The 26,548-nt window shown below is 46.9% G+C and overlaps 1 protein-coding gene across 3 annotated transcripts in view; it reads left to right on the forward strand.

The window, feature by feature from the left end:
- The window catches only part of JADE3 (jade family PHD finger 3), a 60,904-nt gene that overhangs the window by 24,805 nt on the left and 9,551 nt on the right, over positions 1 to 26,548 (forward strand). For all 3 annotated transcript variants that reach the window (XM_038757094.1, XM_038757093.1, XM_038757095.1), the window contains exons 5-9: positions 4,706 to 4,896; positions 9,220 to 9,431; positions 17,420 to 17,587; positions 22,488 to 22,604; positions 23,832 to 24,320. In XM_038757094.1, coding sequence (XP_038613022.1) covers positions 4,706 to 4,896; positions 9,220 to 9,431; positions 17,420 to 17,587; positions 22,488 to 22,604; positions 23,832 to 24,320 — 1,177 coding nt within the window. The remainder of the gene's footprint in view (positions 1 to 4,705; positions 4,897 to 9,219; positions 9,432 to 17,419; positions 17,588 to 22,487; positions 22,605 to 23,831; positions 24,321 to 26,548) is intronic.

Consider the following 26,548-nt stretch of genomic DNA (forward strand, 5'->3'; position numbering starts at 1 on the left):
ATTTGTTAAGCGCTCACTATGTACCAATACTATGATAGTATTATATTTTAATAATTATAGTAATGGTATTTGTTAAGCGCTTACTATGTGCCAATACTATGATACTTTTATAATACTAATAGTATTGGTATTTTTTAAGCACTTACTATGTGCCAAAACTATGATAGCATTATGGTATTATAATAATAATAGTAATGTGAAGCGCTCACTAAGTGCCAATACTATGATAGTATTATAATATTATAATAATAATACTAATGGTATTTGTTAAGCGCTCACTATGTGCCAATACTATGATAGTATTATCATATTTTAATAATTATAGTAATGGTATTTGTTAAGCGCTTACTATGTGCCAATACTATGATACTGTTATAATAATAATAGTAATGGTATTTGTTAAGTGCTTACTATGTGCCAGTACTATGATACTATTATAATAATAAAAGTAATGGTATTTGTTAAGCACTTACTATTGCCAATGCTATGGTAGTATTATGATATTATAATAATAATAGTAATGTTAAGCGCTCACTATGTGCCAATACTATGATAGTATCATAATATTATACTAATAATAGTAATGGTATTTGTTAAGCGCTTACTATGTGCCAGTACTATGATACTATTATAATAATAAAAGTAATGGTATTTGTTAAGCACTTACTATTGCCAATACTATGATAGTATTATGATATAATAATAATAATAATAATGTTAAGCGCTCACTATGTGCCAATACTATGATAGTATCATAATATTATACTAATAATAGTAATGGTATTTGTTAAGCGCTTACTATGTGCCAGTACTATGATACTATTATAATAATAAAAGTAATGGTATTTGTTAAGCACTTACTATTGCCAATACTATGATAGTATTATGATATTATAATAATAATAATAATAATGTTAAGCGCTCACTATGTGCCAATACTATGATAGTATCATAATATTATACTAATAATAGTAATGGTATTTGTTAAGCGCTTACTATGTGCCAGTACTATGATACTATTATAATAATAAAAGTAATGGTATTTGTTAAGTGCTTACTATGTGCCCAAACTATGATAGTATTATAATATAATAATAAAAGTAATGGTATTTTTTAAGCACGTACTATGTGCCAGTACTATGATAGTATTATAATATTATAATAATAATAGTAATGGTATTTTTTAAGCACTTACTATGTGCCAGTACTATGATAGTATTATAATATTATAATAATAATAGTAATGGTATTTGTTAAGCGCTCACTGTGTGCCAATACTATGATACTATTATAGTAATAGTAGCAATGGTATTTTAAGCGCTCACTATGTGCCAATACATAGTAATATGTACATGCCAATAGTATTGTAACATTATAATAATAATAGTAATAATCTTATAATAATATAATAATATTATAATAATAATAGTAATGGTATTTGTTAAGCGCTTACTATGTGCCAGTACTATGATACTATTATAATAATAATAGTAATAGTATTTTAAGCGCTCACCATGTGCCAATACTATGATAGTATTGTAATATTATGATAATAATAGTAATGGTATTTGTTAAGCGCTCACTATGTGCCAATACTATGATAGTATTATAATATAATAATAATAATAGTAATGGTATTTGTTAAGCGCTTACTATGTGCCAGTACTATGATACTATTATAATAACAAAAGTAATGGTATTTGTTAAGCACTTACTATGTGCCAATACTATGATAGTATTATAATATAATAATAATAATAGTAATGGTATTTGTTAAGTGCTCACTATGTGCCAATACTATGATACTATTATAATAATAAAAGTAATGGTATTTGTTAAGCGCTTAATATGTGCCAATACTATGATAGTATTATAATATTATAATAATAATAGTAGTGGTATTTGTTAAGTGCTCACTATGTGCCAATACTATGATACTATTATAATAATAAAAGTAATGGTATTTGTTAAGCACTTAATATGTGCCAATACTATGATAGTATTATAATATTATAATAATAATAGTAATGGTATTTGTTAAGCGCTCACTATGTGCCAAACTATGATAGTATTATAATATAATAATAATAATAGTAATGGTATTTGTTAAGCGCTTACTATGTGCCAAGCACCGTTCTAAGCGCTGGGGGAGATACAAGGTGATCAGGTCGTCCCCCGTGGGGCTCGCGGACTTAATCCCCATTTTACAGGTGAGGTGACTGAGGCCCAGAGAAGCGAAGTGACTCGCCCAAAGTCACCCAGCCGATCAGCGGCGGAGCCGGGATTAGAACCCACGACCCCCGACTCCGGGCCCCTGCCGCTGAGCCGCCACGCTGCTTCTCTAATCCGTTCTTAGCTGGATTTGTTGTCAGCCCCCCTTCCCATCCCAGATGCGGATTCCCGAAGAAGCCCGAAAAAAGAATTCCTTGTGAAAAAAGGGCTCCCCCGGTCTGCTCCCAAACCGCCTGAAATGACGCTGTTTTTCTTTCCGTAAATGAAGCGTGGGCCGCGTCCAGCCCTCCCGGAAAATAGCGGCTCCGTTATTTTCCGAGGAAACGAAAGGCCCTTGAATCCGTCGGCTCCCGCGTCGCGGCTTTTCGGAAGCGTGAAGTCCGGGGAGAGCCGGGTTTCTATAGGAACCTTTCCCTCCCGCCCCATCTTTTCCCACTCGGGAAGACAGAGGCGGGAAGAGCGGAGGATCCCGAAAGTCAGCGGCCGGAACGGATCTTAGAGAAGTTTCTGCCGTATTTATTTATTTCTCAATAAATACGATTGAGGATGCCGCGGTTCTCCCCGGAAGGTTTCGGCCTCGGAGAGGGAAGAGAGGCGTTCTGGCTCGGCCGCGGGACAAGGTTTTCCAAAAACATTCAAGGCTCGCGTTAGCCGGAGGCCGGAGATTTGGCAGTTTAATTTTTAAAGACTATCACAAGGACACCACCTGGTATTTAGGAGTCTCCTCTAACCCGGGGGGCTCGTAGCGTTGTCCGAAAGAGGATTTATTTTTTTCCGCTCGCGTCCTCCCGCTCCGCGATCGCGCGGCGCTCTGGGAAACGGAATTTTCCGCGTCGCGAGCCCGCTTGTTTAAGAAATGGAAAATTTGAAATGCAAGGGGAGTTTAGGGAGGCGCAGAATCTGGAGAAGGGAACGTGGAGAAGTCAGCGCGGCCTGGGATTCAGGAGGACCTGGGTTCTAATCCTGACTCTGCCGTGTGACCGCGGGCCAGTCGCTCGGTTTCCCCGTCCGTAATAATAATAATAATGGCATTTATTAAGCGCTTAATATGTGCAAAGCACTGTTCTAAGCGCTGGGGAGGTTACAAGGTGATCAGGTTGTCCCACGTGGGGCTCACAGTCTTCATCCCCATTTTACAGAAGAGGTAGCTGAGGCACAGAGAAGTAAAGTCCGGAGAATGGGGACTAAGACTGTGCACCGTCGGCGGGACAGGAACCGAATCCAACCCGATTAATTTGTATCTTCCCGGCGCTTAGTCCGGCGCCTGGCTTAGCAAATATCCCGAATATTATTAGTATTATTAGTCCCGGGATATGGCAGACGGGCGTTAAGGAGGCAGGAGGAAATCCTGGGACGCCCAGCACATCCTGTGGGATCATCATCATCATCATCAGTCGTATTTATTGAGCGCTTACTATGTGCAGAGCACTGTACTAAGCGCTTGGGAAGTACAAATTGGCAACATATGGATGGAGATGAAAGAGATGAAAGAGGACCGCAAATATTATTAGTATTATTAGGATATGGCAGGCGGGTGTTAGGAAGGCAAGAGGAAATCCTGGGACGCTCAGCACATCCCGTGGGGTGGAGATGAAGGAGGAGGAAGACAATAGTCACGATGGTACTTGTTAAGCGCTTCCTATGTGCCAAGAACCGTTCCAAACGCTGGGATAGGAACGAGCTGATCCGGTCGGCCACAGTCCCTGTCCGACGTGGGGCTCACACTCGTAATCAATCATATTTATTGAGCGCTTACTGCGTGCAGAGCACTGTACTGAGCGCTTGGGAAGTCCAAGTCGGCAACATCTAGAGACGGTCCCTACCCAACAGTGGGCTCACAGGCTAGAAGGGGGAGAAAAGAAGCAGCGTGGCTCAGTGGAAAGAGCCCGGGCTTGGGAGTCAGCGGTCATGGGTTCGAATCCCAGCTCTGCCACTTAGCTGGGTGACTCTGGGCGAGTCACTTCACTTCTCTGGGCCTCGGTTCCCTCATCTGGAGAATGGGGATGAAGACCGGGAGCCCCCCGGGGGACAACCCGATCCCCTCGTATCCTCCCCAGCGCTTAGAACGGTGCTTCGCACATAGTGAGCGCTCAACAAATGCCAGCATCATCATCAATCGTATTTAGTGAGCGCTTACTGCGTGCGGAGCACTGTACTGAGCGCTTGGGAAGTACAAATTGGCAACGTATGGAGACGGTCCCTACCCAAAAACGCCGTCGTCATTATTATTACAGGCAGAGCGGGTCGGGCGCGGTCCCCCGCGGGACGGCCAATCTCAGTTTTCCAGGTGAGGAAACCGAGGCCCAGAGGAGTTCGTTCGATCGCAGTTATGGAGCGCTTACCGTGTCCCGAGAAGCGCCCGGACTCTCCCGAGGTCGCGCGGCGGAGCCGGGATCAGGCCCCCCCCGGGTCCTTGGGCCGCCCCTCTCCCGAGCGCTCAGTCTCCCCGCTGCTCTCTGCGGACGGTTTCCAGGGTGGTCGCCGAGAAGGTGAAGGACGTCCTGTACATCCGCCCGCGGAAGTACATCCACTGCTCCAGCCAGGAGCCCGCGGAGCCCGGCTACATCAACATCCTGGAGCTGGCCAAGTCCGTGTGCCGCTACGACCTGGACGACACGGACATCTTCTGGCTCCAGGAGCTCAACGAGGAGCTCGGCGAGATGGGTGGGTACGGGCCGGGCGGCGTTCCCGCCGCCGGCCGGTCCTTCCCACCTTCCCTTCCCGCCTCGCGTCCGCCCCGCCGCTTAAGACTGGGAATTAAGACAAGTAACAGGTCTGTCGCGCGTCAGGAAGGGTGTCAGCAGGCACGCACGAACGTTTCCACGGAACGAATATGTTGCACGTTAGATGTGCACGTGACGAATTAGTTGCACGTCATCAGTCGTATTTATTGAGCGCTTACTGAGGGCGGAGCACTGGACTAAGCGCTTGGGAAGTCCAAGTTGGCAGCATATAGAGACGGCCCCAACAGCGGGCTCACGGTCTAAAAGGGGGGAACAGAGAACAAAACCGAACATACTAACGAAATAAAATAAAATAAAACAAACAAATAAAATAAAACAAAATAAAATAAATGGAATAGACATGTACAAGTAAAATAAATAGAGTAATAAATAAATAGAGGAATAACATGAGATAGGATGAGACATGAAGTAGGATGTTAACGGGTAAGCACGGATACTTCCAAGATACAAATTTGCTTCACGTTAGGACGCTACCGCGTGAGCCCACTGTTGGGTAGGGACCGTCTCTATATGTTGCCAATTTGTACGTCCCAAGCGCTTAGTACAGTGCTCTGCACATAGTAAGCGCTCAATAAATGCGATTGATGATGATGATTTGCAAGTAACAGTAGTGTGGGAGACTTGTCCTTCCCACGCGCTTAGTACAGTGCTCTGCACACGGTAAGCGCTCACGCTATAATTCCGTTTGTTCTGACTATTTTGACACCTGTTGGCGTGTTTCGTTTGGTCGTCCGTCTCCCCCTTCTAGACTGAGCCCGCTGTTGGGTAGGGACCGTCTCTAGATGTTGCCAATTTGGACTTCCCAAGCGCTTAGTACAGTGCTCTGCACGCGGTAAGCGCTCAATAAATACAATTGATTGACTGTACGTATTTATTCTATTTATTTGGTTAATCTGTTTTGTCTTGTTGTCCGTCTCCCCCGTCTAGACTGTGAGCCCGCTGTCGGGTAGGGACCGTCTCTAGATGTTGCCGACTTGGACTTCCCAAGCGCTTAGTACAGTGCTCTGCACGCAGTAAGCGCTCAATAAATGCGATTGATTGATTGTACGTATTTATTCTATTTATTTGGTTAATCTGTTTTGTCTTGTTGTCCGTCTCCCCCGTCTAGACTGTGAGCCCGCTGTCGGGTAGGGACCGTCTCTATATGTTGCCGACTTGGACTTCCCAAGCGCTTAGTACAGCGCTCCGCACCCAGTAAGCGCTCAATAAATACGACCGAAGAAATGGCGTCTCTCTCTGCTGCCGAACTGTACTTCCCGGGCGCTCAGTCCAGCGCCCCACCACCCAGGAAGCGCTCGATCAGGTGACGGAGAAGCGGCGTGGCTCGGCGGAAAGGGAGCCCTGGCTTTGGAGTCCGAGGCCGTGGGTTCGAATCCCGGCTCCGCCAACCATCAGCTGTGTGACTTTGGGCGAGTCACTTCTCTGGGCCTCAGTTCCCTCATCTGTAAAATGGGGATGGAGACCGTGAGCCCCCCCGTGGGACGACCCGATCGCCTTGTAACCTTCCCCAGCGCTTAGAACGGTGCTTTGCACATAGTAAGCGCTTAATAAGTGCCATCGTTATTATTATTATTCATTCATTCATTCAGTCGTATTTATTGAGCGCTTACTGTGTGCAGAGCACTGTACTAAGCGCTTGGGAAGTCCAAGTTGGCAACATATAGAGACAGTCCCTACCCAACAGCAGGCTCACAGTCTAGAAGGGGGAGACGGACAGCAAAACAAAACATGTTAACAAAATAAAAGAAATAGAATAAATATGTGCAAGTAAAATAGAGTAATAAATATGTACAAACATATATACATAGTGACTTGAATATAAATAGCACACCCCTCTAAATGTGTATCACAACCCAAAATTTGGTAACCCAGTTTTCTGGATATTCATTCATTCATTCAATCGTATTTATTGAGCGCTTACTGTGGGCAGAGCACTGTACTAAGCGCTTGGGAAGTCCAAGTTGCCAACATATAGAGACGGTCCCTACCCAACAGTGGGCTCACAGTCTAGAAGGGGGAGACAGACAGCAAAACAAAACATGTTAACAAAATAAAAGAAATAGAATAAATATGTACAAGTAAAATTAGAGTAATAAATATGTACAAACATATATACATAGTGACTTGAATATAAATAGCACACCCCTCTAAATGTGCATCACAACCAAAAATTTGGTAACCCAGTTTTCTGGATATTCATTCATTCATTCAATCAATCATATTTACTGAGCGCTTACTGTGTGCAGAGCACTGTACTAAGCGCTTGGGAAGGACAAGTTGGCAACATCTAGAGACGGTCCCTACCCAACAGTGGGCTCACAGTCTAGAAGGGGGAGACAGAGAACAAAACCAAACATATTAACAAAATAAAATAAATAGAATAAATATGTACAAGTAAAATAAATAAATGGAGTAATAAATATGTAGAAACATATTCATTCATTCATTCAATAGTATTTATTGAGCACTTACTGTGTGCAGAGCACTGTACTAAGTGCTTGGGAAGTCCAAGTTGGCAACATCTAGAGACGGTCCCTACCCAACAGTGGGCTCACAGTCTAGAAGGGGGAGACAGACGACAGAACAAAACATATTCACAAAATAAAATAAATAGAATAAATATGTACAAGTCAAATAAATAAATAGAGTAATAAATATGTACAAACATTCATTCATTCATTCAATCGTATTTACTGAGCGCTTCCTGTGTGCAGAGCACTGCGCTAAGCGCTTGGAAAGGACAAGTTGGCAACATATAGAGACGGTCCCTACCCGACAGTGGGCTCACAGTCTAGAAGGGGGAGAATGTATATATGAATGTGTGTGTGTATGTATGTATGTATATATGTACATATGTGTATATATATGTATATATAGACATATATACATATATATAAACAACTATGCATATCAATCAATCGTATTTGTTGAGTCCTTACTGTGTGCAGAGCACTGTACTAAGCGCTTGGGAAGTCCAAGTTGGCAACATATAGAGACGGTCCCTACCCAACAGTGGGCTCACAGTCTAGAAGGGGGAGAATATATGTATGTATGTATGTATATATGTGTATGTGTATATGTATATGTATATATAAACACACACATATATATAAACAACTATATATATCAATCAATCGTATTTGTTGAGTGCTTACTCTGTGCAGAGCACTGTACTAAGCGCTTGGGAAGTACAAGTTGGCAACATCTAGAGAGGGTCCCTACCCGACAGTGGGCTCACAGTCTAGAAGGGGGAGAATATATGTATGTATGTATGTATATATGTGTATATGTATATGTATAGATAAACACACACATATATATAAACAACTATATATATCAATCAATCGTATTTGTTGAGTGCTTACTCTGTGCAGAGCACTGTACTGAGCGCTTGGGAAGTACAAGTTGGCAACATCTAGAGAGGGTCCCTACCCGACAGTGGGCTCACAGTCTAGAAGGGGGAGAATATATGTATGTATGTATGTATATATGTGTATATGTATATATAAACACACACATATATATAAACAACTATATATATCAATCAATCGTATTTGTTGAGTGCTTAGTGTGTGCAGAGCACTGTACTGAGCGCTTGGGAAGTACAAGTTGGCAACATCTAGAGAGGGTCCCTACCCGACAGTGGGCTCACAAACATTCATTATATATATATTATACATATTATATATATTTATTTGTATGTGTATATATATATATATATATATATATACACACACATATATATATATATAAGCAACTTGATTACTGTGTATCTACCCCCATGCTTAGAACAGTGCTTTGCACATAGTAAGCACTTAATAAATGCCATTATTATTATTATTATTATTGTAGTGACTTGAATATAAATAGCACACCCCTCAAAATGTTTATCACCCCCCCAAAATTTGGTAACCCAGTTTTCTGGCCACGCACACGCTAGGAACCTCGGCATGGGGACTCTCCCCTTTTCAGGGCAGCCGTCGCCCAAAATCAACCGATCCATCCATCCGCGGTATTTATAAGAAGAGGAAGAAGAACGGCATTCCGACGACGATGGTTTTAGTGGGTAGGGACCGTCTCCATATGTTGCCAACGTGGACTTCCCAAGCGCTTAGTCCAGTGCTCTGCACACAGTAAGCGCTCAGTAAATATGATTGATGATGATGATGATGCTTGGCCAGTGCCCGACGGAGGGAATCCGGCGGGGCCTGGAAAGGTTGTCCTCCCCCGGGTGTCCGTGCAGGCTGCGGGCCGGTGGACGAGAACGCCATGGAGAAGACGGTGGAGGTTCTGGAGCGGCAGTGCCACGAGAACATGAACCACGCCATCGAGACGGAAGAAGGGCTGGGCATCGAGTACGACGAAGACGTCATCTGCGACGTGTGCCGCTCGCCCGACAGCGAGGACGGCAACGACATGGTGTTCTGCGACAAGTGCAACATCTGCGTCCATCAGGTGAGGCGGGCGGGCCGCCCCGGCCGGCGGGATTCGCCCTCCCTGAACCCCGTTTCCATCATCATCATCATCATCATCGATCGTATTTATTGAGCGCTTACGACGTGCGGAGCACTGCACTGAGCGCTTGGGAAGTCCAAACTGGCAACGTCCCTACCCAACAGCGGGCTCACAGTCTAAAACGGGGAGGCGGAGAACAAAACCAAACATACTAACAAAATAAAATAAATTTTAGACTGTGAGCCCACTGTTGGGTAGGGACTGTCTCTATATGTTGCCAACTTGGACTTCCCAAGCGCTTAGTACAGTGCTGTGCACACAGGAAGCGCTCAATAAATATGACTGATTGATTGATTACTACTGTGAATGTCCATCTCCCCCTCTAGACTGTGAGTTCGTGGTGGGCAGGGACTGTGTCTGATGTTCTGTTGTACCCTCCCAATCACTTAGTACAGTGCTTTGCACACAGTATGCGCTCAATAAATATGATTATTAATAATGATAGTAGTAATGATAAGAGGGAGAAAGGTTGGCCGTCATCATCAACGGCCGTCTGGAACACGGGGACGGAGACGGTGGGCCACACGCGAGATGGGGACCGTGTCATCATTATCATCATCATCAATCGTATTTATTGAGCGCTTACTATGTGCAGAGCACTGTACTAAGCGCTTGGGAAGTCCAAACTGGCAACATATAGAGACAGTCCCTACCCAACAGTGGGCTCACAGTCTAAAAGGGGGAGACGGAGAACAAAACCAAACATACTAACAAAATAAAATGAATAGAATAGATATGGACAAGTAAAATAAATAGAGTAATAAATATGTACAAACATATATACAGGTGCTGTGGGGAAGGGAAGGAGGTAAGATGGGGGGGATGGAGAGGGGGACGAGGGGGAGAGGAAGGAGGGGGCTCAGTCTGGGAAGGCATCCGTTTTACGGATGAGGGGACTGAGGCCGCCCGGCGGACCGGGGATTAGAACCCATGACCTCCTGGGCTGAGAAGCGGCGTGGCTCCGTGGGAAGAGCCCGGGCTTTGGAGTCGGAGGTCGTGGGTTCAAATCCTGGCTCCGCCACTTGTCAGCTGGGTGACTTTGGGCGAGTCACTTCACTTCTCTGGGCCTCAGTTGCCTTATGTGTAAAATGGGGGCCTTATCTGTAAAATGGGGATGAAGACCGTGAGCCCCCCGTGGGACAACCTGATCACCTTGGAACCTCTCCGACGCTTAGAACAGTGCTTGGCACATAGTAAGTGCTTAATAAATCCAGCATTTAGAACAGTGCTTTGCACATAGTAAGCACTTAACAAATACCACCATTATTATCATTCTCTGTGCCTCAGTTCCCTCATCTGTAAAATGGGGATTAAGACCGTGAGCCCCACAGGGGACAACCTGATCACCTTGTAACCTCCCCTGTGCTTAGAACAGTGCTTTGCACATAGTTAGCGCTTAATAAATGCCATCATTATAATTGTTATTATTATTATGGGTTCAAATCCCGGCTCCAACAGTTGTCAGCTGGGTGACGTTGGACGAGTCACTTCACTTCTCTGGGCCTCAGTTCTCTCATCTGGAAAATGGGGATTAAGACTGTGAGCCCCCCGTGGGACAACCTGATCACCTTGTAACCTCCCCAGCGCTTAGAACAGTGCTTTGCACATAGTAAGCGCTTAATAAATGCCATCATTATTATCATTATTATTATTATTATGGGTTCAAATCCTGGCTCCGCCAATTGTCAGCTGGGTGACTTTGGGCGAGTCACTTCACTTCTCTAGGCCTCAGTTGCCTTATCTGTAAAATGGGGATGAAGACCGTGAGCCCCCCATGGGACAACCTGATCCCCTTGTAACCTCCCCGGCGCTTAGAACAGTGCTTTGCACATAGTAAGCGCTTAATAAATGCCATCATTATTATCATTATTATTATTATGGGTTCAAATCCCGGCTCCACCAATTGTCAGCTGGGTGACTTTGGGCGAGTCACGTCACTTCTCTGGGCCTCAGTTACCTCATCTGGAAAATGGGGATTAAGACTGTGAGCCCCCTGTGGGACAACCTGATCCCCTTGTAACCTCCCCGGTGCTTAGAACAGTGCTTTGCACATAGTAAGCGCTTAATAAATGCCATCATCATTATTATTATTATCATTGCTATTACTATTATGGGTTCAAATCCCGGCTCCACCAGTTGTCAGCTGGGTGACTTTGGGTGAGTCACTTCACTTCTCTAGGCCTCAGTTGCCTTATCTGTAAAATGGGGATGAAGACTGTGAGGGCCCCATGGGACAGCCTGATCACCTTGTAACCTCCCCGGCGCTTAGAACAGTGCTTTGCACATAGTAAGCGCTTAATAAATGCCATCGTTATGATTATTATTATTATTCTGACATAATAATAGTGATGGTATTTGCCGCTTACCTCGTGCCCAGCACTGGACTAAGCGCTTGGGAGAGTACAATTCTAGACTGTGAACCCGCCGTTGGGCAGGGACCGTCTCTATTTGTTGCCGACTTGGACTTCCCAAGCGCTCAGTACAGCGCTCCGCACACCGTAAGCGCTCGGTAAATGCGATTGAATGAATAAGCAGGCGCATTCCCTGCCCTCAACGGGTTTACAACCCAGAGGGTTGTCACGGGCTATTCCGAGTTTTTCAACGGGACTGGTAGGAGCGGAGCGGAGGGGAATTAAAAAAAAAATCGTCAAAATACGGTTCTTATCCGAAGGAAAGACATCAGAACGAAGTAAAGAAGTATAAGTACCTGTATATATGTTTGTACATATTTATTACTCTATTTATTTATTTGACTTGTTCACGTGTTGACTTGTTGACTTGTCACCTCCCCGGCGCTGTTATTATTATTATGATTTAATAACGTACAATGTAAAATTTTGCATTTTTACCTTTAATGTACAATTTAATGTACAATGTACATTTTACATCCCCATTTTAATAATACCCTATTATTTATAGGATAAATAATCTATTCTATCGATTTTATTTGGTTAATATGTTTGGTTTTGTTCTCCGTCTCCCCCTTCTAGACCGTGAGCCCGCTGTTGGGTAGGGACCGTATGTTTGTACATATTTTTTTTACTCTATTTATTTATTTAATTTATTTGTCCATATCTATTCTATTTATTTTATTTTTTCGTATGTTTGGTTTTGTTCTCTGTCTCCCCCTTTTAGAATGTGAGCCCACTTCTGGGTAGGGACTGTCTCTATGTGTTGCCAATTTGTACTTCCCAAGCGCGTAGTACAGTGCTCTGCACACAGTAAGCGCTCAATAAATACGATTGATTGATCGATTGATTGATTGACCGTCTCCATAGGTTGCCAACTTGGACTTCCCAAGCGCTTAGTACAGTGCCCTGCACACAGTCAGCGCTCAATAAATATGATTGATTGATTGATTAACGATTGATTAAAGAAGGTGGAAGGGTTGAGGTTGCTCCCTCCCTCTGTCTTCTCGGAAGTTTTACCCAATTCCTTTCGGGGAACCGACGCCAAAATGATGTCACTCACCCCCGGCAGAGTTGAGAGGGATGTTTTCCGAGGCCTCGGAGCAGTAGATCCGGAAAGCCGATTCCAGCGGGAAGTTCGTAGGGCTCCAGGCTTCGTTGAAAAACGTGGCGATGAAGAAATAATAATAATAATAATAATAATAATAATAATAATAATAATAATAATGATGATGGCGTTTATTAAGCTCTGGGGGCTACAAGGTAATCAGGTTATCCCATGGGTGGCTCACGGGCCTCATCCTCGTTTTCCAGATGAGGGAACTGAGGCCCGGAGACGGGAAGTGACTCGCCCAAAGTCACCCAGACCGTGAGCCCCACGGTCAACCGGATCACCTTGTGTTTACCCCGGCGCTTAGAACAGCGCTGGGCACGTAGTAAGCGCTTAACAAATGCCATCATTACCATTATTAACAATAATGAGTCATTCAGTCGTACTTATTGAGCGCTTACCGTGTGCAGAGCACTGGACTGAGCACTTGGGAAGTACAAGTTGGCAACAGTGCTGATGATGGTATTTGTTAAGCGCTTGCTAATAATATTATTATAATGATGGCATCTATTAAGCGCTTACTATGTGCTGGGGAGGTTACAAGGCGGTGAGGTTGTCCCACGAGGGGGGTCATAGTGTTCATCCCCATTTTAAAGATGAGGGAACTGAGGCCCAGAGGAGCGAAGTGACTCGCCCCAAGTCACCCGGCGGCTGGGGAGGTTACAAGGCGGTGAGGTTGTCCCACGGCGGGGGTCACAATCTTCATCCCCATTTTAAAGATGAGGGAACTGAGGCCCAGAGGAGTGAAGCGACTCGCCCCAAGTCACCCAGCTGACAAGCGGCGGAGCCGGGATTTGAACCCGCGACCTCGGACGCCAAAGCCCGGGCTCTTGCCACTGCGCCCCGCCGGTTCTCTGTTCTCTATTATTACTTGTCAAAGCGTCTACTACGTGCCGAGCAGCGTTGGAAGCGCTGCCGGAGAGGGGGAGGGCGTTGCGGGTGCGAGAGACGAGACGGCCGGGCCGGGGCACGACGGCTTAGACTTATTTTCTTTTGTGAATATGTTTGGTTTTGTTGTCCGTCTCCCCCTTCTAGACCGTGAGCCCGCCGTCGGGTAGGGACCGGCTCTATATGGACTTCCCAAGCGCTTAGTACAGTGCTCTGCACACAGTAAGCGCCCATAAGTACGATTGAATGAATGAATTGGCGGAGCCGGGATTTGAACCCATGACCTCGGACTCCCAAGCTCACGTTCTTTCCACCGAGCCACGCTGCTTCTCCGGACGGAACCGGTTTAAAAATTCCCGGGAGTTGGAAACCCGAAGCAGCACGGCAGAGGGGAGAGCGGCCCGGCGGCTAGGACCCGGGCCCGGGAGGGAGAGGGATGTGGGTTCTAATCCCGGCTCCGCCGCTCGTCTGCCGTGTGACCTTGGGTGAGTCACTTCACATCTCTGGGCCTCAGTTACCTCACCCGGAAAACGGGGAGAAAGACCGCGACCCCCATGTGGGACGGGGACGGTGTATTTTTTTATTCAATCGCATTTATTAAGCGTTTTCGAGCACTGTATTAATCAGCTGGTAATAATAATGAGAGCATTTATTAAGCGCTCACTCTGTGCAAAGCACCGTTCTAAGCGCTGGGGAGGTTACAAGGCGATCGGGTTGTCCCACGGGGGGCTCCCGGTCTTCATCCCCATTTTCCAGATGAGGGAACTGAGGCCCAGAGAAGTGAAGTGACTCACCCGGAGTCACACAGCTGACAGTTGGCGGAGCCGGGATAATAATAATAATAATAATGAGGGCATTTATTAAGTGCTTACTATGTGCAAAGCACTGTTATAAGCGCTGGGGAGGTTACAAGGTGATCAGGTTGGCCCACAGGAGCTCACAGTCTTCATCCCCATTTTCCAGATGAGGGAACTGAGGCCCAGAGAAGGCAAGTGACTCGCCCAGAGTCACACAGCTGACAGTTGGCGGAGCTGGGATTCGAACCCATGACCTCTGACTCCAAAGCCCGGGCTCTTTTCCATTGAGCCACGCTGCTGGCACTCAGTACAGTGCCCGGTTCATAGTAAGCGCCTAACGTATGCCATTCAGAACAAAACGAGCGTTACGCAGAGCAGAGGCTAGCTAAGTTTAGTAATAATAATAATAATAATAATAATGGCATTTATTAAGCACTTACTATGTGCAAAGCACTGTTCTAAGCGCTGGGGAGGTTACAGCGTGATCAGGTTGCCCCACGGGGGGCTGTCCAAGCAAGCACTTGTTTAGGAAGCACTCAGTACAGTGTTGTGCACACAGTAAGCGATCAATAGCCCGCTGTTGGGTAGGGACCATCCCTATATGTTGCCAACTTGTGCTTCCCAAGCGCTTAGTACAGTGCTCTGCACACAGTAAGCGCTCAGTAAATACGACTGAATGAATGAATGAGTGAATAAAGACGATCGAATGAATGAATGAACGAATACGACCGAGTGAATGAATGCGTTTTCATGTTCAGGGCAGAGCGCCCCCTGGTGGTTGAACCAGAAGGTTATTGATTTTTGACCAAATACTCTCTTTTTTGGCATTTTTCGGAGTAAAATTTCCTCCTACAATAATAATGATGGTATCTGTTAAGTGCCTACTACGTGTCAGGCACTGTACTAAGCGCTGGGATAGATGGAGCGAATGCTGCCCTCCCCCCAAGATTGTCAACTCACCGTGGGCAGGGAATGTGTCCGTTTATCGTCGTGCCGGCCTCCCCCAAGCGCTTGGTACAGTGCTCCGCGCACGGTAAGCGCTCGAGAAATACGACAATGAACGAATCAGGTTGGACGCGGTCCCTGTCTTAAACGGGGCCATTTTATTGATGAGGTGACCGAGGGCCAGAGAAGCGAAATGACTTGCCCAGGGTCACGCAGCGGGTGAGAACGGGGAAGAAGGGGCACGGCCTAGTGACTAGAGCCCGGGCCTGGGAACCGGAAGGACCTGGGTTCTGATTCCTGCTCTGCCGCTTGTCCGTCTCCCCCTCTAGACTGGCAGCCTGTTGTGGGCAGGGGAAGTGTTCGGATATTGTTGGGTTGTCCTCTCCCGAGCGCTTAGTACAGCGCTGTGCACCCAGTAAGCGCCCTATAGATACGATCGACTGACCGCGCGCCCTTGGGAGAGTCGCGTCGCTTCTCTGGGCCTCAGGTCCCTCATCCGTAAAGGGTGGATGAACACCGTGTGGAAGACACGGGACTGTGACCGACCTGATTGGGACGGTGCTTGACACGTAGTAAGCGCTTAACAAATGCCGTCGTTATTATTATGATTAGCTCGTACGTACCAGAGTGCTCAGCACAGTGTCTGGCACGTAAGAAGCGCTTAACAGATACCACAGTTATTATTACTTAGAATGAAGACTGTGCGCCCCACGTGGGACAGGGACTGATTGGCTGGTGCCTACCCCAGCGTCTAGTACAGCGCCTGGCATTCACTCATTCACTCATTGTCGTATTTATTGAGCGCTTACTGTGTGCAGAGCACTGCACTAAGCGCTTGGGAAGTCCACCGAGAGACGGTCCCTACCCAACAGCGGGCTCGCGGTCTAGGAGGGGGAGACAGAGAAGAAAACCAAACACACGAACAAAATAAAATAAATAGAATAAATACGAATACGAAAATAAATATGCGTACTATGGCACATTAGTGAGCTTTTAGCGAAGACCGTAAAAAAGCTTGACAACGTCGGAAGCGCTGAACCAATGCAATAATTCTCTTCCTCGTCCCCCTCTCCATCCCCGCCGTCTTACCTCCTTCCCTTCCCCACAGCACCTGTATATATGTTTTTTGTATGTATTTATTACTCCATTTATTTATTTTACTTGTACATATCTATTCATTTTATTTTGTTAATATGTTTGGTTTCGTTCTCTGTCTCCCCCTTCTGTCTCTCCCTTCAAGGCCCTGCTGAGAGCTCACCTCCTCCAGGAGGCCTTCCCAGACTGAGCCCCTTCCTTCCTCTCCCCCTCGTCCCCCTCTCCATCCCCCCGTCTTACCTCCTTCCCTTCCCCACAGCACCTGTATATACGTATATATGGTTGTACATATTTATCACTCTATTTATTTATTTATTTATTTATTTTACTTGTACATTTCTATCCTACTTATTTTATTTTGTTCGTATGTTTGGTTCTGTTCTCTGTCTCCCCCTTTTAGACTGTGAGCCCACTGTTGGGTAGGGACTGTCTCTATGTGATGCCAATTTGTACTTCCCAAGCGCTTAGTACAGTGCTCTGCACATAGTAAGCGCTCAATAAATACGATTGATTGATTGATTGATTCTAGACTGTGAGCCCGCCGTCGGGTAGGGGCCGTCTCTAGACGTTGCCAACCTGGGCTTCCCAAGCGCTTAGTCCGGTGCTCTGCCCGCAGTAAGCGCTCAATAAATGCGATTGACTGATCGATCGGCTGAATAATTGATGAGTTAACTGTGTTCCAAGGCCTGTTACGGCATCCTCAAGGTCCCCGAAGGCAGCTGGCTGTGTCGCACCTGCGTCCTGGGCGTCCATCCTCAGTGCCTGCTGTGCCCGAAGAGGGGAGGGGCCATGAAAGCCACCAGGACGGGCACCAAGTGGGCACACGTCAGCTGTGCCCTCTGGATTCCCGAGGTGAGTGTCGCTTCCTTCCATTCCCCCCTTCCCGGAAGGCCTCCCCTCCTCTCCGTGTCATTCATTCTTTCATTCATTCATTCATTCATTCATTCATTCATTCACCATCATCATCATCATCATCAATCGTATTTATTGAGCGCTTACTGTGTGCAGAGCACTGGACTAAGCGCCTGGGAAGTCCATATAGAGACAGTCCCTACCCAACAGCGGGCTCACAGTCTAAAAGGGGGGAGAACAAAACCGAACGTGCTAACAAAATAAAATAGGATATGGACAAGTAAAATAAATAAATAGAGTAATAAATACGTACAAACATATATACAGGTGCTGTGGGGAAGGGAAGGAGGTAAGAAGGGGGGGATCACCTTGTAACCTCCCCAGCGCTTAGAACAGTGCTTTGCACGTAGTAAGCGCTTAACAAATGCCATTATTTTATTATTATTATTATTATTATTATTATTATTATTATTATTATTATTATTATTATTATTATGAAGACGGCGATGAGGGAAGGGTCCTCCTCACGTATTTATTGAGCACTTACTGTGCGCAGAGCACTGGGCTGAGCGCCTGGGAAGGACAAGCCGGCAACGTAGAGAGACGGTCCCTACCCGACGGCGGGCTCACAGTCGAGAAGGGGGAGACGGACAACAAAACAAATTGACAAAATAAATAGAATAGTAATTCATTCGTTCACTCGGTCGTATTTATTGAGCGCTTATTGTGTGCAGAGCACTGGACTGAGCGCTTGGGAAGTGCCAGTGGGCAGCGTCAGGCTGGACACAGTCTCTGTGCCCCGTGGGACTCGCAGTCTCGAGCCCCATTTTGCAGACGAGGGAACCGAGGGCCAGGGAAGTGAAGTGACTTGCCCGAGGCCACACAGCAGGCAAGTGGCAAGCCACTTAACTTCTCCGGGCCTCGGCTATCTCGTCTGTAAAATGGGGATTCGATCTGAGAGCCCCCTGGTGGTGAGTGGCGGCACCTTCCATGCTTCTCTCCTCTCCGTGTCGCCCCCTGGTGGTGAGTGGCAGCACCTTCCATGCTCCCCTCCTCTCCCTGTCGCCCCCTGGTGGTGAGTGTCGCTTCCTTCCATTCTCCCCTCACTAAAGGCCTCTCCTCCTCTTTGTGTCGCCCCCTGGTGGTGAGTGTCGTCGCTTCCTTCCATTCTCCCCTCCCTGAAGGCCTCCCCTCCTCTCTGTGTCGCCCCCTGGTGGTGAGTGTCGGCACCTTCCGTGCTCCCCTCCTCTCTGTGTCGCCCCCTGGTGGTGAGTGTCACTTCCTTCCATTCACCCATCCCGGAAGGCCTCTCCTCCTCTTTGTGTCGCCCCCTGGTGGTGAGTGTCGCTTCCTTCCATTCTCCCCTCCCGGAAGGCCTCCCCTCCTCTCCGTGTCGCCCCCTGGTGGTGAGTGTCAGCACCTCCCATGCCCCCCTCCTCTCTGTGTCGCCCCCTGGTGGTGAGTGTTGCTTCCTTCCATTCTCCCCTCCCGGAAGGCCTCCCCTCCTCCTTGTGTCTCCCCCTGGTGGTGAGTGTCGGCACCTCCCATGCTCCCCTCCTCTCTGCGTCGCCCCCTGGTGGTGAGTGTCGCTTCCTTCCATTCTCCCCTCACAAAAGGCCTCCCCGCCTCTGTGCGTCGCCCCCTGGTGGTGAGTGTCGCTTCCTTCCATTCTCCCCTCCCGGAAGGCCTCTCCTCCTCTTTGTGTCGCCCCCTGGTGGTGAGTGTCGGCACCTTCTATGCTCCCCTCCCGGAAGGCCTCCCCTCCTCTCCGCGTCGCCCCCTGGTGGTGAGTGTCGGCACCCTCCAGTCTCCCCTCATGGAAGGCCTCTCCTCTTTGTGTCGCCCCCTGGTGATGTGTCACTACCTTCCATTCTCCCCTCCCAGAAGGCCTCCCCTCCTCTCTGTGTCGCCCCCTGGTGGTGAGTGTCGGCACCTTCCATTCTCCCCTCCCGGAAGGCCTCCCCTCCTCTCCGTGTCGCCCCCTGGTGGTGAGTGTCACTACCTTCCATTCTCCCCTCCCGGAAGGCCTCCCCTCCTCTCCGTGTCACCCCCTAGTGGTGAGTGTCGGCACCTTCCATTCTCCCCTCCCAGAAGGCCGCCCCTCCTCTCCGCGTCGCCCCCTGGTGGTGAGTGTTGGCACCTTCCATGCTCCCCTCCTCTTCATGTCGCCCCCTGGTGGTGAGTGTCGCTTCCTTCCATTCTCCCTTCCCGGAAGGCCTCCCCTCCTCTCCGTATCACCCCCTGGTGGTGAGTGTCACTACCTTCCATTCTCCCCTCCCGGAAGGCCTCCCCTCCTCTCCGTGTCGCCCCCTGGTGGTGAGTGTCGGCACCTTCCATTCTCCCGTCCCGGAAGGCCTCCCCTCCTCTTTGTGTTGCCCCTGGTGGTGAGTGTCGCTTCCTTCTAGTCTCCCCTCACAAAAGGCCTCCCCTCCTCTCCTTGTCGCCCCCTGGTGGTGACTGTCGGCACCTTCCATGCCTTCCATGCTCTCCTCCCGGAAGTCCTCCCCTCCTCTTTGTGTCGCCCCCTGGTGGTGAGTGTTGCTTCCTTCCATTCCCCCGTCACAAAAGGTCTCCCCTCCTCTCTGTGTCGCCCCCCTGGTGGTGAGTGTCGCTTCCTTCCATTCTCCCCTCCCGGAAGGCCTCTCCTCCTCTTTGTGTCACCCCCTGGTGGTGAGTGTCGGCACCCTCCAGTCTCCCCTCACGGAAGGCCTCCCCTCCTCCTTGTGTCGCCCCCTGGCCTGGTGGTGAGTGTCAGCACCTTCCAGTCTCCCCTCCCGGGAGGCCTCCCCTCCTCTTTGTGTCGCCCCCTGGTGGTGAGTGTCGGCACCTTCCATTCCCCCCTCCCGGAAGGCCTCCCCTCCTCTCCGTGTCGCCCCCTGGTGGTGAGTGTCGGCACCTTCCTTGCTCCCCTCCTCTCCGTGTCTCCCCCTGGTGGTGAGTGTCAGCACCTTCCATTCTCCCCTCATGGAAGGCCTCCCCTCCTCTCTGCATCACCCCCTGGTGGTGACTGATGGCATCTTCCATTCTCCCCTCATTCATTCATTCTTTCAATCGTATTTAGTGAGCGCTTACTGTGTGCAGGGCACTGTACTAAGCGCTTGGGAAGTCCAAATTGGCAACATCTAGAGACGGTCCCTACCCAACAGCGGGCTCACAGTCTAGAAGGGGGAGACGGACAACAAGGCAGAACATATTAACAAAATAAATAGAATAAATGTGTACAAATGAAATAAATAGAGTAATAAATACGTACAAACATATAAACATATACAGGTGCTGTGGGGAGAGGAGGGAGATAAGGCTGCGGGGGGGATTTAATGCAACTATATTAAATGCTTGGGAGAGCACAAGACAACAGAATTAGAAGACACCTCCCTCATTCATTCATTCAATCGTATTTATTGAGCGCTTACTGTGTGCAGAGCACTGTACTAAGCGCTTGGGAAGTCCAATAATAATAATAATAATAATGGCATTTATTAAGCACTTACTACGTGCCAAGCACTTTTCTAAGCACTGGGGGAGATACAAGGTGATCAGGTTGTCCCATGGGGGGCTCACAGTCAATCCCCATTTTACAGATGAGGGAACTGAGGCACAGAGAAGTTAAGTGACTTGCCCTCCCGGAAGGCCTCCCCCCCACCGCGTTCCCCCCGGTGGTGAGTGTCGGCTTTGGAGTCCGAGGTCATGGGTTCAGATCCCGGCTCCGCCAATTGTCAGCTGGGTGACTTTGGGCGAGCCACTTCACTGCTCTGGGCCTCAGTTCCCTCGTCTGTAAAATGGGGATGAAGACTGTGAGCCCCCAGTGGGACACCCCGATTACCTTGTAACCTCCCCAGCACTTAGAACAGTGCTTTGCACATAGTAAGCGCTTAATAAATGCCATTATTAAGGGGACCTTGGTTTCTCTATATCAGTGTCTCTCAACTCGTTGCGGGCAGGGAACGCGCCTGCTTACTGCTCCTTCGTCCTCTCCGAAGCGCTTAGTACAGCGCCCTGCCCGCAGTAAGCGCTCAGTAGATAGCCTCGACTGACGGACCGACCGTCTTCCCCTTCTAGAGAAGCAGCGTGGCTCAGCGGAAAGAGCCCGGGCTTCGGAGTCAGAGGTCGTGGGTTCAAACCCCGGCTCCGCCACTCGTCTGCTGTGTGACTTTGGGCAAGTCACTTCACTTCTCTGGGCCTCGGTGACCTCATCTGTCAAATGGGGATGAAGACCGTGAGCCCCCTGTGGGACAACCTGGCCACCTTGTAACCTCCCCAGCGCTTAGAACAGTGCTTTGCACATAGTAAGCGCTTAATAAATGCCATCAAAATCATCTAGACTGTAAGCTCATGGCGGGCAGGGGACGTCTCTACCAACGCTGTTATTCTGTACTCTCCCCAGCGCTTAGTACAGTGCTCTGCGCCCAATGAGCGCTCAGTAAGGAAGCAGCGTGTCCTAGTGGATAGAGCCCGGGCTCGAGAGTCAGAAGGCGCTGGGTTCTAATCCCGGCAGGGTGACCTCAGTCAAGTCACTTCACTTCTCTGGGCCTCAGTGACCGCATCCGGAAAATGGGGTTGAAGGTGGCGAGCCCCACTTGGGACAGGGACCGTGTCCGACCTGATTAGCTTGTCCCTTAGCGCGGTGCCCGGCGCGTAGTAAGCGCTTAACCAATCCCCTGATTATCACACAGTAAGCGCTCAATAAATACGATTGAACGAATTATCGTCCGATATAGTAGCTGCAGGAGTCGAGGTGCTTCACGATGATGATCTTTCTTATTAGAAATGCGCCCATTCCTCTTGAACGGCGGGCTGCCGGTCCCTTCAAGCGCTTAGGACAGTGCTTTGCACCCGGGGAGCGCTCAGTAAGTACGATCTCACGGGCGAACGAGGTCTCCGCGGCTTGTTTTGCCCCCAGGTGAGCATCGCGTGCCCGGAGAGGATGGAGCCGATCACCAAAATCTCTCACATCCCGCCAAGCCGCTGGGCGTTGGTCTGCAGTTTGTGCAAGCTGAAGACCGGTGCTTGCATTCAGGTATTTCCTTTTATTTTATTTTTACGGTACTTGCTGAGCGCTCCCGGCGCTGGAGCGGACGCCAGCCCGTCAGGCCGGACGCAGGGCGCGCGCTTGTCGGGTTTATTCTACTTGCTAAGCGCCTGCTGTGTGTCAGACCCCATTCGGAGGGCTGGGGTAATAATAATAATAATAATAATGATGATGATGGTGATGATAATAATAATAATAATAATAATAATACAAGCAGCGTGGCGCCGTGGAGAGATCCCGGTTCCAATCCCGGCGGAGCCGGGCAACACCTCGCTTCTCCAGGCCTCGCTTCCCTCATCCGGAAGATGGGGATGAAGACCGGGAGCCCCGTGCGGGGCGGGGACCGCGTCCTCCCCGGCGCTCAGTACAGCGCCCGGCAGATAAATACCACCCTCGCTGCCGTCTATATCTATATTTATCTATATCTATATATACATATATCATCATCATCAATCGTATTTATTGAGCGCTTACTATGTGCAGAGCACTGTACTAAGCGCTTGGGAAGTACAAACTGGCAACATATAGAGACAGTCCCTTTCGGGCCGTCCAGATAGATACATACGCATGTACATATATATGTATATTTGTATGTATTACTCTCATTTGTACATATTTATTCTATTGATTTTATTTTGTTAATATGTTTTGTCAACGGGCCAGCTGGGCCGGAAACGGTCCCCCTCCCTCAGGCGGCTCGCGGTCTCGAGCGGGAGGGGGGACGGCGACCGAATTTATTTATTTTATTTTGTTAGTACGTTTGGTTTTGTCCTCCGTCCCCCCCCCCTTTTAGACTGGGAGCCCGCTGGTGGGCAGGGACCGTCTCTCTGTGTTGCCAATTCGGACTTCCCGAGCGTGCTCTGCACCCAGTGAGCGCTCAATAAGTACGACCGATGAGGATGAGTCGCCGTGCCGCGGTTGAGGGAGCGGGGGCGGGACGGTAGTACTGGCGTCTACGTGTTGCCAGTTTGTACTTCCCAAGCGCTCAGTACAGTGCCCTGCACCTGGTAAGCGCTCAATAAATACGATCGATCGATTGGTGGGCGAAGCGCCGTCCTGAGCGCGTTTAGGAAGCGCTTACTGTGATGCGAGGCGTTCCGAGCGCCGGAGAAGGGTGGGCGGACCGTCCCCTCCGCCCGGCGCTCGGCGGACCCCCTCGGAGGAGCGGGTTGGGGGTCCCCACCGCCGTCCCCTCCTCTTCCCCCCGCCCCGCAGTGCTCGGTGAAGAGCTGCATCACGGCCTTCCACGTGACGTGCGCCTTCGAGCACAGCCTGGAGATGAAGACCATCCTGGACGAGGGCGACGAGGTGAAGTTCAAGTCCCACTGCCTGAAGCACAGCAAGAGCAAGCCGGGAGGGCCGGAGGAGGCGGCGGCGGCGGCGGCGGAGGCGGCCCCCCGCGGCCCGCCCGACCCCAAGCAGGCGGAGAGCAAGAAGACCAGCCTGCGGAGCCAGAAGCTGCGCGAGCTGGAGGAGGAGTTCTACGGCCTGGTGCAGGTGGAGCGGGCCGCCGCCGAGGTCCGCCTCCCCAGGCTGGCCGTGGACTTCATCTACAACTACTGGAAGCTCAAGCGGAAAAGCAATTCCAACAGGCCCCTCTTCCCCCCCAAGGAGGAGGAGGAGAACGGCTTCGTCCAGCCCAAGGAAGACAGCACGCTCGTCCGCCTCAGGCTCTTCATGCATCTCCGACAGGACCTGGAGCGGGTAAGGCTAGCTAGATATCTACATCTATCTATCTATCTATCTAGATCTATCTATCCATCTAGATCTATCTATCTATATAGATCTATTATCATCTATATAGGTAGATTATAGATAGATATCTAGATCTATCTATCTAGATATCTATCTACAATCTACCTATATAGGTAATATATCTATATAGATAGATATCTATATCTATCTATATAGATATATTATCTATATAGGTAGATTGTAGATAGATATCTATCTATCTATATCTATCTATCTATCTATATCTATCTATATAGATATATTGATATCTATATAGGTAGATTATAGATAGATATCTATATCTATCTATATAGATATCTATCTATAATCTACCTATATAGATAATATATCTATATAGATAGATGTAGATATCTAGATCTATCTATCTATCTATCTATATCTATCTATATATATCTATCTATATAGATATATTATCTATATAGGTAGATTATAGATCGATATCTACCTATCTATATCTATCTATATATCTATATCTATCTATATAGATATATTGATATCTATATAGGTAGATTATAGATAGATATCTATATCTATCTATATAGATATCTATCTATAATCTACCTATATAGATAATATATCTATATAGATAGATATAGATATCTAGATCTATCTATCTATATCTATATATCTATATCTATCTATATAGATATATTATCTATATAGGTAGATTATAGATAGATATCTAGATCTATCTATATAGATATCTATCTATAATCTATCTATCTATCTATATCTATCTATATAGATATATTATCTATATAGGTAGATTATAGGTAGATATCTGTATCTATCTATATAGACATCTATCTATAATCTAGCTATATAGATAATATATCTATATAGATAGATATAGATATCTAGATCTATCTATCTATCTATATCTATCTATCTATCTATATCTATCTATATATCTATATCTATCTATATAGATATATTATCTATATAGGTAGATTATAGATAGATATCTATATCTATCTATATAAATATATTATCTATATAGGTAGATTATAGATAGATATCTATATCTATCTATATAGATTTCTATCTATATAGATATATTGATATCTATATAGGTAGATTATAGATAGATATCTATATCTATCTATCTATCTATCTAGATATATATATATCAATCAATCAATCAATCGTATTTATTGAGCGCTTACTATGTGCAGAGCACTGGACTAAGCGCTTGGGAAGTACAAATTGGCAACGCATAGAGACGGTCCCTACCCAGCAGTGGGCTCACAGTCTAAAAGGGGGAGACAGAGAACATGAACCAAACGTACCAACAAAATAAAATAAATAGGATAGATATGCACTAGTGAAATAAATGAATAAATAAATAAATAGAGTAAATAAATAAATATATATATAAGTAGATTATAGATAGATAGATATCTATCTATATCTATATCTATCTATCTGTATCTATCTACATCTATCTATATCTATCTATCTATATAGATATATTTATATCTATATAGGTAGATTATAGATAGATATATATCTATATCTATCTTTCTATCTATATAGATATATATATAGGTAGATTATAGATAGATAGCTATCTATCTATCTATATCTATCTATATATCTATCTATCTATGTATATATATATACATAGATAGATAGATGATAGATAGATAGATAGATAGATACACATATACATATATATGTATATATGTTTGTACGTATTACTCTCATTTGTACATGTTTATTCTATTGATTTTATTTTGTTAATATGTTTTGTTTTGTTGTCCGTCTCCCCCTTCTAGACTGTGAGCCTGCTGTCGGGTAGGGACCGTCTCTAGATGTTGCCAACCTGTACTTCCCCAGCGCTTAAAATATCTACATCTATCTATCTATCTATCTATCTATCTATCTATCTATATCTATCTATCTATCTATCATCTATCTATCTATCTATCTATAAAGATAGATGATAGATAGATAGATACGCATATACATATATATGTATATGTGTTTGTACGTATTACTCTCATTTGTACATGTTTATTCTATTGATTTTATTTTGTTAGTATGTTTTGTTGTCCATCTCCCCCTTCTAGACTGTGAGCCTGCTGTCGGGTAAGGACCGTCTCTATAGGTTGCCAACCTGTACTTCCCCAGTGCTTAATATTTCTATATCTATCTATCTATCTAGATATATATAT

The sequence above is a fragment of the Tachyglossus aculeatus genome, chromosome 15, assembly GCF_015852505.1.
Source record: "Tachyglossus aculeatus isolate mTacAcu1 chromosome 15, mTacAcu1.pri, whole genome shotgun sequence".
Classification (NCBI taxonomy): Eukaryota; Metazoa; Chordata; class Mammalia; order Monotremata; family Tachyglossidae; genus Tachyglossus; species Tachyglossus aculeatus.